At 44.0% G+C, this 17019-nt stretch overlaps 1 protein-coding gene across 5 annotated transcripts in view; it reads right to left on the reverse strand.

Moving 5' to 3' along the window:
- The window catches only part of LOC129845330 (engulfment and cell motility protein 2-like), a 33415-nt gene that overhangs the window by 14706 nt on the left and 1690 nt on the right, over positions 1-17019 (reverse strand). For all 5 annotated transcript variants that reach the window (XM_055913245.1, XM_055913232.1, XM_055913240.1 and 2 more), the window contains exons 3-8: positions 6926-7026; positions 6071-6111; positions 4522-4594; positions 3187-3237; positions 1198-1367; positions 661-760 (exon numbers count right to left, since the gene is read on the reverse strand). In XM_055913245.1, the coding sequence (XP_055769220.1) occupies positions 661-760; positions 1198-1367; positions 3187-3237; positions 4522-4594; positions 6071-6111; positions 6926-7003 (513 nt within the window). In that variant the 5' untranslated portion in view covers positions 7004-7026. The remainder of the gene's footprint in view (positions 1-660; positions 761-1197; positions 1368-3186; positions 3238-4521; positions 4595-6070; positions 6112-6925; positions 7027-17019) is intronic.

Here is a 17019-nt window from a genome sequence, read left to right on the forward strand (position 1 = left end):
AAACTCGAGACTAGGACTTGAAAAGTAGGTCTATCAAATGACATAATTGCCAAAAAATATAAAAAAATATCCATACTTGTGCATTAATGTACAGCCTATAGAAAACTAGGTATCTAAATTCTACAGTGCTTGTTGCTGTGCAGCACTTCAGAGGACTTCATCAGGGTGAAAACTTCAGACAATTCAGCTGAAAGAGCTCCAAATAACATGGGGGGTTGCTAGGTAACCGCAACCCACTCAGTTTTGGCAACCAGTGAGGGGTTGTAGGTCAAGTAATAAAAGAAAAGATTTTAAAAAACATGGGGGAGGATTCGAGATAGGCCTCAAACTACTGAACCCACCCAAACACATTTACCAGTGTTTAAACTGAGAAAGATAGTTCACATACTGTATAGGGCCAAGTTCCATCAAAATAAGTCAGAAATACATTGCGTCTTACTTCCATTGTGGATGGTGTAGGAATCTGACAGTGGCTTCCTTATATGACAAGTGTTACGTTGAGTGTGTATGCGTACGAACTGGCACCATATTCCCTATGAAGTGCACTACTTTTAACCAGAGCTCTATGCACCCTGGTCAAAAGTTGTGCACTGTATAGGGAATAGCATTTCCTATAGATGCAGCCTGAACTGTTTAGTTGAGGCAGGTATGGAATCTGACCTGTTTGATGAAAGACAGAGAGATGAGGTCCCAGGACACTATTCCATGGTCCATCAGCTCCAGGAAGGCAGTGAGAGTGAAGGCCAGCATCTCCCCAAAGCTGATGAGGAGAGAGGAGACAGAGTTAGAGCACAACATTCACCAACTGAAGGGGAAAAGAAACAAGACAACTGCAGCCACAAACAGCAAGGTATCAGTATAGGGCAATCAGTGTTAGCCTACAGCAACCATATCCAGAAAGGCTTCTAGTAGCCAGTAGAAGTAGCCCAAGGGCTGAGCTACCTTTAAACACGTACACATTGATGTCTATGGCTGTGGTGTGGTATGTACCCTACAGTAGACCCATGGTTTGTCTGTCTGTATGAGACCTATGACTTTATAATGAGACTTGCTCCGGAGTGAAGTTTCCCCGTAGGTAGAGATCTAGGATCAGCTTCCCCTCGCCCAATTCTTACCTTAATCATTAGTGGGGAAAATGCAAAACTGACCCAAGATCAGTGTCTTGTGGCAGTTCACCATTCACTGTATGAGACTCACTGGGTGCCGCTCTCCACCAGGCGCGCCAGGGTCCCGATGCCCTCCATGTTGATGAACTCGGTGGCAAAGGTGGGGTCAGCTGACAGCTTGGCCAGCTCCTTCAGGGCCTCCAGGCGGGCGTCTATGCCATGAGACTGGATCCTGTCCAGGAGCTGCCGTGCTGCACGGGCCTATTGTGGGTGGGAGTGGGGGGGTCAGGCAAGGCAATGGTGGCCATTATTGACTTTTCTTTAAACCTGGTTTACCTCAACGACTACATTAGCTTGATACATGTAGGCAGCGACCGAAACGTATAACTCAGCAATAGGGTTAGTCGAAAGCAGCTGCCATGTTTTTGATCTGTTTATTAGGGAGAAGCTATACGGATACGTCGGGTGTCCAACTTGATGACATGTCACTCAGCTGAGAGCAGAGTGGAAACTAATGGATTCAGTTCAGTCAGTTCAGTCGTTCTGATAAGCCCTTTCCAGCTAGCTAGTTTATGCTGGCTATCTGGCAACAATAACAGCAATGCGCTAGTTAAAACTTTTAAAAGAAAGTTATGTTTATTTTTGATGGGCGAGGGAGAAATAACTTAGTATTGGTCGGAATCTGGATGTCACCGTGACATGCCAATTAGCTAACGCAAGCCTGTGTGAATGACCAATGCAATGCTTCCCACTGGGCAACAGTTGCGTCACCGGTATAGAACCCTATGGACACCACAGCTCCCGCCGTCTCCCTTTGTGCTATTTACAAACAGACTGGCTCAACTGTTCTGAGAAACTACGGTAAGATTCATAATGTAAAATAATGTGACAGGTGAAATGAAGAACACAACCTGCTTTATCTCCTAAAGTATTGCACAAGTTGACTGGAGGTATTAAGTTAAAAAGTAGCTACAAATATTTAAATTTATTCAAAAATGTCCAAATAATTTTTTCCCCAAATAACCCGGTATACAATAAACCACCCAAGCCTACCAGAAGATACCGACACTACCCTTATGCTTGTTTAAACTGAGCTGCACTGGGGTCGGAACGCATTAATGGTTACATGAAGACACCGTGGAGCCAACGCGCAATATGAGTCTGAAAAACGTACCTTAATGCTGGGATGGGATATACCATGGTACTCCAAAATTTTACAATTATCTACACTGCTCCATTGCTAAGATTGAAATACTTCAAGTTTTTCCCGAAAACTGCCCTTTGCATCCACATGCTAGCTACCAGTAGCCACAGCAGCCATTATGGAATGATACGTCACAAACAACAAAGGAGCTGCTTGGCTGACACTGCCATTCCAAAATTGGCAGCGGTGGTTACTGCTAGTTAGCATGTGGACGAAAAAAGAAGTTTTCCGGGAAAAGCAGCAGTATTTCAATCTTCTCTATGCGGCAGTGTGGAGTACAGTGGCAAATACATTTTATATTTGACATCCCATCCCTGAATTGAGGTACATTTTCCGACCCATATCTCACGCCGGCTCCACGGTGTCTTAATGTAAGCATGATTGCATTCCGACCCCAGTGCAGCTCAGTGAAACAAGCGTAAAGGTAGGGTCGGTACCTTCTGGCTGTTCTGCAGTAACTCATTTTTAGGGAAGTAGCTATAGTGTAGCTAATATCAGGCAAGGGTGACAGGCAGCTAAAGCACATTTGTTGATTTTGTAGTCCGATAAAAACGGAATAATCCCAACTTCGGCAAACAAGTTTCACATTCTCACTGAAGTTTCTAGCCACAAGCATAAACTAGCTAGCTGAGGAGGGCTCATCAGGACGACTGACTGAACCGAATCCATTAGTCCACACTCAACTCTCACTGCGCGACATAGGTTATCAATTTTGGGCACCAGGCATGTCTGTATAGCCTCTCCCTGTTTATCATTGGTGAAACTATGAGCATTGCAGTCACTATATAGAGTTAATAAAATATACCTAAGAAATACTGTTCATTTACTTCAAAGAAATGAAAATAACTGCATGTACAAGAAGAGAAAGTGTCTCACGGGAGATATGGCTAATCGAAGGATGGTCCCATTCTTCATTTCACTACGGCTCTGGAAAGAAAGATGGTGAACATTGCTACTACCACAGCATAACAACAAAAACTTCATATTGGTAATATGACATACACTATATATACACAAAAGTATGTGGGCACCTCTTAAAATAAGTGGATTCGGCTATTTCAGCCACACCCGTGCTGACAGGTGTATAAAAATCGAGCACAACGCCATGCAATCTCCATAGACAAACATTGTCTGTAGAATGGCCTTACTGAAGAGCTCAGTGACTTTCAACGTGGCACTGTCATAGGATGCCACCTTTCCAACAAGTCAGTTAATAAAATTTCTGCCCTGGTCAACTGTTATTGTGAAGTGGAAACGTCTAGGAGCAACAACAGCACAATCGCGAAGTGGTAGGCCACACAAGCTCACAGAAATGGACCGCTGAGTGCTGAAGCGCATTAAAATCTTTTGTCCTCGGTTGCAACACACATTACCAATTTCCAAAATGCCTCTGGAAGCAAAGTCAGTACAATAACTTTGTCGGGAGCTTCATGAAATGGGTTTCCATGGCCGAGCACCCGCACACAGGCCTAAGATCACCAAGCGTCAGCTGGAGTGGTGTAAAGCTTGCCACCATTGGACTCTGGGGCAGTGGAAACGCATTCTCTGGAATGATGAATCACGCTTCATCATCTGGCAGTCCGACAGACAAATCTGAGTTTGGCGGATGCCAGAATGCTACCTGCCCCAATGCATAGTGCCAACTGTATAGTTTGGTGGAGGATGATGTTTTTCATGTTTTGGGCTAGCCACCTTAGTTCCAGTGAAGGAAAATCTTAGCACTACAGGTTACAATGACATTCTAGGCAATTCTGTGCAAACAGTTTGGGGAAGGCCCTTTCATGTTTTCGCATGACAGTGGACCCCGTGTACAAAGCGAAGTCCATACCGAAATGGTTTGTCGAGATCAGTGTGGAAGAACTTGACTGGCCTGAACAGAGCCCTGACCTCAACCCCATCAAACACCTTTGGGATGAATTTGAACGCCGACTGCGAGCCAGCACTAATCGTTAATGTTCGTGGCTGAATGGAAGCAAGTCCCTGCAGCAATGTTCCAATATCTGGTGGAAAGCCTTCCCAGAAGGGTGGAGGCTGCTATAGCAGCAAAGGAGGGGACAAACTCCATATTAATGCCCATGATTTTGTAATGGGACGTTTGGCGAAAATGTGTCCACATACTTTTGGTCATGTGGTGTACTAACAGTAACATTTTAACTAAGGAACCACGTAGTGTATTATAGTAATGAATTCTGCCAAGGTGTTGAGACTCACCTGTTCAGTGATGTAGAGCTGAGGACCGTCAGCGTAACGCAGGGCAAACTGCTCAGAGCCAGACAGAGACCAGCTGTGGACACATGCACAACACCAATTGAAAAGTAGGTGAATGAATTCACCAATTTTCCGCTCAATACCAGAGTGCACTGACCTCCCTAAACATGAGGCAGGCAGAAGCTAAACCCACACGTATCTCAATAAGACCTACTGTAATGCCGTGCATTTGTTTTTTTACCCTACAGAAAATACATACCATGTGCATAAGGTTAATAAAAGTCATTATCGGAGCCTCGAGCATTTCTCGAGCATTTCAGCAAGAGGAGCAGATGGAGAAGATTGTACAGGGTGATATTCAGTGGGCGTTAAGTGTCAGGGGAAAAAATACATTCAGACGGGAGAGGGAGTGCAAGAGAGTAGGAGGAAGCACTGGAGAGAGATGGAGAGAGAGGGATAAGGAGAAGTAGCTAGTTAGGAAAAGTCTCAGTATTCATAGACAGACAAGGTGGACCAGGAGACAAGAGAGGAAATGGAAAGGCAATGAGAGGAGGCACTCGGGGGGGGGGGGGGGGGGGGGGGGTCAGAATGGTTATATAAGTACATTAAAAGTTCAAGTCTGGACGCCATTAGACCTCCTTTAGTGTATTGGCTAGAGGTGTGTGTTTATTGCCAGTGGTATGTGAGTAAGCGCAACAAAACTAGGCAAGTAGGTTAAGAACAAATTCTTATTTACAATGACGGACTACCCCGGCCAAACCCAAACGATGCTGGGCCAATTGTGCGCCGCCCTATGGTACTCCCAATCATGACCAGATGTGATGCAGCCTGGGTTCGAACCAGGGACTGCAGTGACGCCTCTTGCACTGAGATGCAGTGCCCTAGACTGCAGCGCCACTCGGGAGCCAAGTAAAAGGTGGAGTACCGCAGCATTTATGTGTATCTGGAGATAACACTGAAATGCCTCGTATGTTATTGTAGAAATTTCTGCACCTCAAAAGTGAAGAATGGTATCCAACATCTTTGAATGCAATAGCATTCTAAACTTGTGCGGATAATATAGCATAGTGAATCAATGGGTATGATGGAGCAAGAATGTAGAAAGCATTCAAATGACATTTTTTGTATTGTGAGCAGAACGTTCTGCAGTATGCCAACAGGCACAAACTGTTCCATTTCTACACAGGGTAATATATTATAATATAGAATATATTAAGACCATTAAAAAAGTAATTTTATAATAAGAATTCTGTCATTGTAATGAAACTCATGTGTGATCCAGTCCATGTGTAATGGCTCTTACTAATGTTCCTTTGTGTATTCTCATTATGGACCTGCTATACATTTGGCCCCAACTAAGTCTGTCTAGCTAGCACTAATCTTACATAAGTGAACGCAGTGTGTGTGTGTGTGTGTGTGTGTGTGTGTGTGTGTGTGTGTGTGCGTTCACGTGTGTGCTCATATCACACACATATATAAATCAGTCGGAAACATTGTGCGGCCATCATCTCCAGCGTGAGCAAAAACAGCTGGGTGTGGACCTGGTGCTTACCCATCACACACCTCCCGTATGATAGAGGACAGAGGCTTCTTCTGCAAACACACAACAGACAAAACCAGTCAAACTCTGCAAAGCCACTGGAATCACAGGAAAGTTGCCGATTGGTCATAAAAGGCACTATAGCAGAGCTTTACAAAGTCAATCCTGTGGACCCCAAGGGGTGTACGTTTTGGTTGTCTAAGCACTACACAGCTGATTCAAATAATGAACTCAAGCTTTGATTTTGAATCAGCTGTGTAGTGTGAGGGCAGAAACCAAAACGTGCACCCCTTGTTGGTCCCCAGGACCGAGTTTGGGAAACGCTGCCCTAAAGTAACTTCAACAATGGCTCTCATTCCTTGCCTAGCTTGGCATTCAGTGGAAAACAAACGTTGATGGATTTGGTTTCATGTCATTGCCGGCGACATACATTACAGTTCATGCTGAGAGTCGAGAGATGTGCTAGACTTACCAACAAAATCTCAGTAGTTCATGCTGGTCTGAGCAGAAACATACTGTAGCTGTCTTTTCCCTACAATTATTTAACATGGAGTCTCTGGAGTTTAAAGTCGCTGGCACAGGGAAAATAGACTTCTATAAAACGTTTGGTTGAGTAGACAGAGTGGAGGATTGGTGCTGTTAAGGACAAGACCAACACAATAAGCAGCCGAGCACAGTGGTTGGCCGTCCTATCGCCTCTGACCACAGAACATCGGCTCTCATTTTTCAGTTAATTTCCCAACGATTCTACACATTGAATCGACACCGTTCGCCGATACCAAGCAGGTATTCTACTGCGCATGACTGACGTTCATGTTGGTATGTCTTGTCCTTTGGGGGGGGGGGGGGGTTTAGACGGGCACTGACCTGGTCAATCTCGATGAGCTGGGCGTTGGCGCCGGGCCACTCGATGGCCACCTTGACGATGTCAGAGTGGGGTGGCATGGCTGCTGTCCTCTCACACGCCACTGGAGGACAGACATCACAGAGAAGAAGAGAGCACTTTATTACTGTTACATTGTTAGATACAGGGATCCCATGTCTGCCACCATGTTACATTATTACATATGTCACCATGATCACGTTATGTTGGTATGAAGGTTTGACAGCAATTTTTACATTTCATAGTTAAATCACTCTTAAAGACAATTGTGGCTTAAAAACACCATGACGCCTGTCAAAGTCTTATTCTAGAAAAGCCTGTTCCTTATCATTGGCACAAGGTCACACAAGTACACTTCTCTTAAATGTACATTTTAGCAACAACATCTATTCAATGTAGTCTCATTACAGTCCAGTTTGTCATAGCCCATCTTTGGTAAAGCTTTCCCCACATGACAAAATGTTGTTTTTAAGAGGACATGTTAGGGTAAAAAGATGGGCCCAGGACAGCTTTTACAGCTGCAGGGGCTTAAGGTATCAGCTACCAATTCCATTAAATCCTCAGATGTATTACCCGTGGTAGGTAGCGCCACACTTTGTTTAGCTATTACCTACACCCACTTCAAAAGAGCCATTTTAACAGCCTGATGGACAAGCCCAACGATGGGGAGAAAAAGTCTTCTAAATATCAGTGCCCAGGGGTTTTCAACATCAAAGCCCTGCACCACCGAGTAGAAAACAGTCTGATATTATGCATCTTGTAGCCTGAACTAGAGGCTCTGTTGCTGCCAGAACTAGACACGCACTAAAACCAACCAGATTTGACAAAGAAAAACATCCCATGTCTTGTTAAAACACACGTTGTTTTGTCTGTCTTTCGCTGCAGTTTCCTCTAGGATTTTTTTCAGCAGCGGTGGCAAAGACAGCAGGGGAGGGGGGTGAGGTTTGTGCTCTTTCCTGCGGGGGTCAGGGCACATGTATCCTGGGAGATTATTTTTTTGTAGAACGACTGAGAAGGTCACTTCTGGTGACTTTTGAAAAATACATTCTACTCCAAAATGCATGAAAATGTAACTATGTTGACACCATCTAAAATATAACGGATGCACACCACTACACTATAGGGAGATGAGGAAAAAGCAATGGCTGTGTGCTTGTGGCTCTCATTCACCACCCTGGTCGCTCTGTTTGCTACAAATATACATCGTGACTTGTCACTGATCTTAAAAGGATAGTACAAGATTTGGGCAATTAAGCATTTTTTCTACTTAGAGTCACTAACTCATGGATACCATTTTTGTGTGCGTGCAACTTGAATGAGGTTGAAGGTAGTTTCGCGAGCTATTGCTAACTAGTGTTAGCGCAATGACTGGAAGTTTATGGGAAAAGCTAGCATGCTAGCTGTTCCTGTAGTCCAGCGGTAGGCAACTGATTCAGCCACGGGACGGTTTTTGATGGAGCGGAAGGTCGGGGGTCAGGAACAGTTATAATAATTTGTACACTCAAATTGACCACCACCAAACTCAAAAAAAGATTGTATTTGAAAGTAATAATTTTACACCTTGATTGCATTGAGACACAATCACATGGCTCTTTTATTCGTGGGAATACTAGGTGAACAGATTAACTAAATCAAACAAATTTTTTGCTGAATTCCTGGTGATTTTAATATTTTTACAAAACAATACCCCCCCCTCGCCTGTTGCTGACCACATCCAGCATGCTAGCTGTTCACATAGACGTCCAGTTATTGCGCTAATGCTAGTTAGCAACTTCCTGCAAACTGATGCAAAGACATAACAATGGTATCCATGAGTCAAAAAAAGAGCTTGAATTGCCAAAACATCGCACTATTCCTTTAAAAGCTGCAGCTAAATGAATATAGGGTAAACACTGGTCTATGTTAACTCCACTATAGGGTGGTATTCTCTGGTGTTGCTGCCAGAAAAATCTAAACATTCTCATTCATCGACATTGTATTCAGACGCCTACGGACTGAGAATCTTTCTGCGCATTTCTTTACAGAAAATGTGAATGCAGTCACACACACACACAATCTGGGGTAGTGAGAAACAGCAAGTTTCATACATCCACATCTCTGGCGGGCTCAATCCTCCCACTCAGGAGCCCTAGAACCTGTACGTGGGCTGGGGTTGGTTTAGCACAGCTTCCCAATCTACTGCAGATAACAACAGCCCCATGGAGCTCAGGTATACCCCTGCTAGCCTCCCTATTCTAAATCCACAGGGATTCTTTGCTCTGCACTCGGCCTGCGTCGTGTGACAGATGAGTGCGCGTCAAAGCAGTAGAAATCAGTGCCAACAGAGGGCATTTTACTGTGGAACCACACAACACATAATCAAGCAATGCTTGTCACTGCACTGGGCAGATGCCGAATAGCTGTAACCAACATTTTTTGTTGAGTGTTGGGCGGTAGGGGGAGAAGAGAAGGGTAAGGGGCTTTCCTTCTCCTGTCTCCGGTGTCTGTTATATAGCTCAGTTCATGCTTTTGTTCATATTTTGCCATGAAAAACATTGCAGTTATAAAGTTATTTTCCTGCAATTGTACACATTTTGCTATCATATGCTATCTGGGCCCCCCAAAACTTCAGAATTGTTTTCTTTGCGTGCCTGTTCAGTAATCCGGCCCGGACTCTGGCCGGGGATCAGATGGTGTGTGGACAGGGTTTAAAAGTGTCTGTGCTTGCCTTGGTTCTCTGAGAACACATGAGTTTCAATACGGATATTTTCACAGCAAACAATTTCAGGGACCATGAACTAATAAATTCAAGCATTTCAGTTGATTATCGATTGATTCTACTGAAAATATCCTGTACTGCAAAGATAAAGTTAAATTCATCATCTGCAGTAGTAACCTAATGATCAACTCCTAAATGGTCTGTGAAAACACTTGTTTACTTTCTTGAGGAAAATGTAATTCCAATCGTAACACCTCTAATAACAAGCTGGATCCAATTCAATACTGCCTTTGGATAAAGTATTTTCTCTGCTCTCAAATCAGGCAATAATATCCATACATGAGGAGACTTGCCTGGTAGGCGGGATAGGGGATAGGAGAATTTAGCTAAATGAGAACACCAAGTCAAACAACAATCAGTGATGAGACTTGGCTTGGAATGATGAATGGGGCATTGTGCAACAGGCAGCCTAAACAGGCTGTGAAAAAGCTGCAGAAAAATACTGAGTAGAATTTAGTCCAAGACTGGCAAGTGCAGGACAGCTTATCAGAGCACATTCAGATACTCTGACTTCACTATAACCCACCACATCCACAAATGAAAGAATAGCAAGAAAAACAGACCTGTAGAGTTAACCACACTGTTATACACAAAAGCATATGCTGATGAACCATGTTTCACTGCTGCATACAATTACACAAACGGTTTATAAGAACACATCAAAAGCGTTGGGGATTCTTTGTGAGGGTTTAATTCTAAAAGTAATTTCTATTTTTTTTTTTTCATTTCACAGACATGTTTTTCTTGACACAGTGCCACACCGTCAGTGCATTTGTGGCCAAACATCAACAACAACATGAAAATAGACACCGGAAGACAAGGCACATGTAATGGCTAACTTAACCTTGCCAGACAGGAACTCCTGCCATGACACATCATCTGGGCCACAATGCTGCCATTATCTGGGGGTATAAATAAGAGAAGTCCATTCCCAGTCCCAAATGGGAATAACTAGGGCCTCTTAGAGCTCTGGTCAAAAGTAGTGCACTACATAGGAAACAGGGTGCCATTTCGGACACAATCGTCCATTCCCAGTCCAAAAGTCACTGACTAGAGGTCTTCACAGATCCACCTGTCCCCGAATACCCAACGCAGGACCGGATCCGGAATTCTAAATAATGTCATGGGTCTGGGTCGGATCTGATTGTCACGGGTCTCGGGTATGTGTAATTTTAACTGACTTGTCCAGAAGGGCCGTACAGGTTCGAACGAGACCGCTGCAGTAGAAAGAGAAATTGTATTATTTATGCTGCTGCTCTTGCTTTTTCATGAGCGTGGCGCGTGTAGCTTGTTGTTGGCCAATTATAATTCAAAGCGGCAATAGGCTACAGTCAGAGCCTCCATGTGTGGCAAAAGTTAGGAGATATCTAATCAATGGAAGATGGAATTACAATGAAGGAATTAAAAGTTAAAGGAGAAGGAGAGGCTACAGGCTACTTAATATTCTGAATGGAGTTGTTGTTGTGTAACTGTAGGATGAGAAAGCACATGCACTGCAGCCTCAACTAGCCTAACTAGCAAACGATACCTAGCTTAACTAGCGTTTCCCGGTTTGACGCAGTCAAGACAGGTACTGAGCAATAATATTGGATGATAAATAACTGAGTTACAGCAGCTATTAGTCTACTATAGCGCAAGTCCGCTTGATTGGTTGCCGTCTCTCGTCTCTCCCTTCCTGCTCCTCTGCCACTCGCTCACAGTACATTCACAGAACGACAGCTCCCCTGCCTGCTAGAGCGGCACCTCTCTCTCCCTCTTGAGCTTTCAGGTCTGGTTATCAGAAGCTCAAAAAAAGGCATTTTCTGCTGCTTCCCTCACTCAGATCAGACTGGGTATGGATCCAACCCGGTCTATACGGAACGGGTCTAGTTGTCCCCGATTCCGTTCGGAACGGGTCTATATTCAAAACATTTATTTATATCTGGTCAGGGTGGGAAAACCCCAGATCCATTTTGGACGTTGGACCTGTGAAGACCTCTACCACTGACTGCAGCCTCCACGATAACAGTTTGAGCCACAGCACTAGTGGAGTCCTGTACAAGTGCTACTGCAGCTGTCAGCTCCACTTTGTGAATGGACTTCTGATACACTACATTGCCATAAGTATGTGGACACCTGCTCGTCGAACATCTCATTCCAGGATCATGGGCATTAATACGGAGTTGGTCCCCCCCTTTGCTGCTATAGCAAGCTCCACTCTTCTGGGAAGGCTTTCAACTAAATGTTGAAACATTGCTGTAGGGACTTGCTTCCATTCAGTCACAAGAGTATTAGTAAGGTCAGGCACTGATGTTGGGCGATCAGGCTTGGCTCACATTCAGCGTTCCAATTCATCCCAAAGGTGTTCGATGGGGTTGAGGTCAGGGCTCTGTGCAGGCCAATCAAGTTCTTCCAAACCGGTCTCTACAAACCATATCTGTATGGACCTCGCTTTGTGCACGGGGGCATTGTCATGCTGAAACAGATAAGGGTCTTCCCCAAACTGTTGCCACAAAGTTGGATGCACAGAATCTGAACTCAGCAAAGAAAGAAACGTCCCCTCACTGTCAACTGTGTTTATTTTCAAACTTAACATGTGTAAATATTTGTATGAACATAAGATTCAACAACAGACATAAACTGAACAAGTTCCACAGACATGTGACGAACAAATGGAACAATGTGTCCCTGAACAAAGATGGGGTCAAAATCAAAAGTAACAATCTGGTGTGGCCACCAGCTGCATTAACCTGTTGAGGATGGGGGCGCTGTTGAGACTATTTATGCTAATTGGGTAATTTTTGAAACGGCTTCCCACAAAATCCTTGATCGTACAATATGCATATTATTATTATTATTGGATAGAAAACAGTCTATAGTTTCTATAGGAGTTGAAATTTTGTCTCTAAGTGGAACAGAGCCCATTCTACAGCAATTTCCCTGACATGGAGTCAGATTTCAGAAATGTTGGCCACTGTTCTGAAGTCAGTTAAAAGGGCACTGTTATTGCTATGACTATACGGACACTTCTTACGTCTTCCCCTGGATGCCTTTACGTGATGACGATTCCAATGGGGTCGATTGCGCGTTCACAGTCCCTATAAATTAAAAAACCCTGTAGCTAGCAAGTCTTTTCTTGGTGCGTAACGCGCGTGGAGGACACCGAGCCGCCCCTGTTCCAAGCGTTAGTTTAGCCTGTTATATTTCTCCGGTCATCTTTTCACTCGTTATAGGAGTTAAAAACATCATAAGGTAGTTAATTTAAAGCGTTTTATAGCAATTTATATCCGTTTAGTGCGATTTTGGGACATTTATTTTTGAAACGATGTGAATAGCTGGGCACGCTTTTCAGTTCATCCCGAACGCAGTTGGCATTTCCACATGGCAAGAGGACAGCTTTCCACCAAAAGACGATTACTCCCAAGAAAGGATCCTTTGCCCAAGATACTGATGGAAGAACAGCTCAAAGTAGGACATTTTTATTATGATAAATCGTGTTTCTGTCGAAACATTTTAGTGGCTTAGGACGCCATGTTTTTTGACGTAGCTTCGCTTGGCGCAAACTGTATTGAAAAGTAAGGATAAATTAAAAAATGTAATTCCGCAATTGTATTAAGAATTAAATTGTCTATCAATCCCTGTCCACCCTATATTTTTTAGTCACGTTTATGAGTATTTATGTATAAGAGTAGATCACTGTCTAAGTGGCGCAAGGACATTTTCTGACCAGCTGAGCTACATTTCACATTGTCTAACCATGATTTTGGTGGCTAAATATAAACGTTTTCGATCAAACTCTATATGGATTGTGTAATATGATGTTACAGGAGTGTCATCGGAAGAATTCTGAGAAGGTTAGTGAAAAAATTAATATATTTTTGGCGATGTTGACGTTATCGCTCACTTTGGCTAGAATCAATGCTGGGCTGCTATGTGCTATGTGCTATGCTAATATAACGATTTATTGTGTTTTCGCTGTAAGACACTTAGAAAATCTGAAATATTGTCTGTATTCACAGGATCTGTGTCTTTCGATTCGTGTATGCTGTGTATTTTTACGAAATGTTTGATGATTAGTAAGTAGGTAAACACGTTGCTCTAAGTAGTTTTTCTATTCCATTTGTGACGGTGGGTGCAATTGTAACCTATGCCATCTACCTGAAATATGCACTTTTTTCTAACAAAACCTATCCCATACCATAAATATGTTATCAGACTGTCATCTGATGAGTTTTTTTGTTGGTTAGGGGCTATAAATATCTTAGTTTAGCCGAATTGGTGATGGCTACTGGTGTTGGTGGACAAATAAAAGATGGTGGATTATGCTAATGTGTTTTTAGGTAATAGATGTACATCTTTACATATTGTGTCTTCCCTGTAAAACATTTTAAAAAATCGGACATGTTGACTGGATTCACAAGATCTGTGTCTTTCATTAGCTGTATTGGACTTTAATGTGTGAAAGTTAAATATTTTAAAAAAATATTTTTTTTGAATTTCGCGGCACTGGTTTTTCAGTGGGAGGGGGGGGGGTGTGCCGCTAGCGGCACGCTGATCCTAGACAGGTTAAGTACTGCAGTGCATCTCCTCCTATTGGACTGCACCAGATTTGCCAGTTCTTGATGTGAGATGTTACCCCACTCTTTCACCAAGGCACCTGCAAGTTCCCGGACATTTCTATGGGGAATGCCCCTAGCCCTCCAATCCAACAGGTCCCAGACGTGCTTAATTGGATTGAGAGCCGGGCTCTTCGCTGGCAATGGCAGAACACTGACATTTCTGTCTTGCAGGAAATCACTCACAGAATTAGCAGTATGGCTGGTGGCATTGTCATGCTGGAGGGTCATGTCAGGATGAGCCTGCAGGAAGTTTACCACATGAGGGAGGAGGATGTCTTCCCTGTAACGCACAGCGTTGAGATTGCCTGCAATGACAACAAGCTCAGTCCGATGATGCTGTGACACACCGCCCCAGACCATGAAGGACCCTCCACCTCCAAATCGATCCCACTCCAGAGTACAGGCCTCGGTGTAAACGCTAATTCCTTCGATGATAAATGCAAATCCGACCATCAACCCTGGTGAGACAAAACCGCGACTCGTCAGTGAAGAACACTTTTGCCAGTTCTGTCTGGTCCAGCGACGGTGGGTTTGTGCCCGTAGGCGACGTTGTTGCCGGTGATGTCTGGTGAGGACCTGCCTTACAACAGGCTTACAAGCCCTCAGTCCAGCCTCTCCAAACCTATTGCGGACAGTCTGAGCACTGATGGAGGGATTGTGCATTCCTGGTGTAACTAGGGCAGTTGTTGCCATCCTGTACCTGCCCCGCAGGTGTGATGTTCGGATGTACCGATCCTGTGCAGGTGTTGTTACACGTGGTCTGCCACGGCAAGGACAATCAGCTGTCCGTCCTGTCTCCCTGTAGCGCTGTCTTAGGCATCTCACAGTACGGACATTGCAATGTATTGCCCTGGCCACATCTCATCATCACCTCTCCTCATACCTCCTTGCAGCATGCCTAAGGCACGTTCACACAGATGAGCAGGGACTCTGGGCATCTTTCATCTTTCAGTGTCAGTAGAAAGGCCTCTTTAGTCTCCTAAGTTTTCATAACTGTGACCTTAATAGCCTATGGTCTGTAAGCTGTTAGTGTCTTAACGACCGTTCCACATGTCCATGTTCATTAATTGTTTATGGTTCATTGAACAAGCATGGGAAACAGTGTTAAAACCCTTTACAATGAAGATCTGTGAAGTTATTTGGATTTTTACGAATTATCTTTGAAAGACAGGGTCCTGAAAAAGGAGACGTTTCTTTTTTTTGCTGAGTTTAGAATGCCATTGTATGCTGTAGCACTGAGGTTTCCCTTCACTGGAACTAAGAGGTCTAGCCCGAATCATAAAAAACAGCCCCAGACCATTATTCCTCCTCCACCAAACTGTAGTTAGCACTATGCATTCAGGCAGGTAGCGTTCTCCTGGCATCCGCCAAACCCAAATTCGTTCCTTGGACTGCCAGATGGTGAATCGTGATTCATCACTCCAGAGAACACGTTTCCACTGCTCCAGAGTCCAATGGTGGCGAGCTATACAACATTCCAGCCACCGCTTGGCATTGCGCATGGTGATCTTAGTCTTGAGTGCGGCTGCTCGGCCATGGAAACCCATTTCATGACGCTCCCAACAAACAGTTATTGTGCTGACGTTGCTTCCAGAGACAGTTTGGAACTCGGTAGTGAGTGATGCAATCGAGGACAGATTATTATTACGAGCTCCGCACTTCAGCACTCGGCTGTCCCTTTCTGCGAGCTTGTGTGGCCTACCACTTCGCGATTGTGCCGTCGTTGCTTCTAGACGTTTCCACTTCACAAGAACAGCACTTACAGTTGACCGGGCAGCACTAGCAGGGTAGAAATGCAACTAACTGACTTGGACAGGTGGCATCCACGTTGAAAGTCACTGAGCTCTTCAGTAAGATCATTCTACTGCCAATATTTGCCTATGAAGATTGCATCACCGTGTGCTCAATTTTATACACCGGTCAGCAACGGGTGTGGCTGAAATAGCCAAATCCACTCATTTGAAGGGGTCCACAATTTTGTGTGTGTGTGTGTGTGTGTATATATATACACACACACACACATACAGAGTGTACCACGAGCTGGCAAGAATGGTGTTAATTTTCTCAGTTCACTGACTAGCTCTACAAAAATCTTAAAATATTAGGGTATCAATGAAATTCTTGAACCAAAACAAGCAAACATGACTGATCTCTATAATTTAATTTTAAATTAAGGAAATAATTAAGAGCTGAGTCAATATTCTACATGGGGAACAATATGCATGGCATGAAAGACTAAGTCCAGCATAGTGAGGATACCGTCTGAATACTAACTCAGAATTCCAGTAATTGACAGAGGGCCATGTGCTTACAGCCACAATGGTGGGGAAAACCACTAAGCACCACTAAGAAACCAGAGTCCATGAAGCACAAGGCTAAGAGGTTATTAAGAGAGACAGTACGTGTGTGTGTGTCTAGGTTGGGGGGAGGCGAATCAGACAGTCAGTACATGTCAGGACCTATATGCCTGGGCAATAAGGGATGGAATTGAAAACAGATGCCCAGTAAGCCTGAGAGACATTCTTAATTTAGTAGGCTTCTCCCTCTGCCCATTATGAGGACTATGCTGTCTGGACAGCCATCTTGTTCAACGTGAATTCAAAAAAAAAGTCCTACTCCTTTTCCATCCTAGCACAACTTTCCCCCACACATTTGAAGAGGAATCTCAGCCAGGGCTCTTCTCTAATGCCAAAAGGCTAATCTCGTTAACTGTTAAGTGGGT

Source organism: Salvelinus fontinalis, chromosome 3 (genome assembly GCF_029448725.1).
Source record: "Salvelinus fontinalis isolate EN_2023a chromosome 3, ASM2944872v1, whole genome shotgun sequence".
In the NCBI taxonomy this organism is placed as follows: Eukaryota; Metazoa; Chordata; class Actinopteri; order Salmoniformes; family Salmonidae; genus Salvelinus; species Salvelinus fontinalis.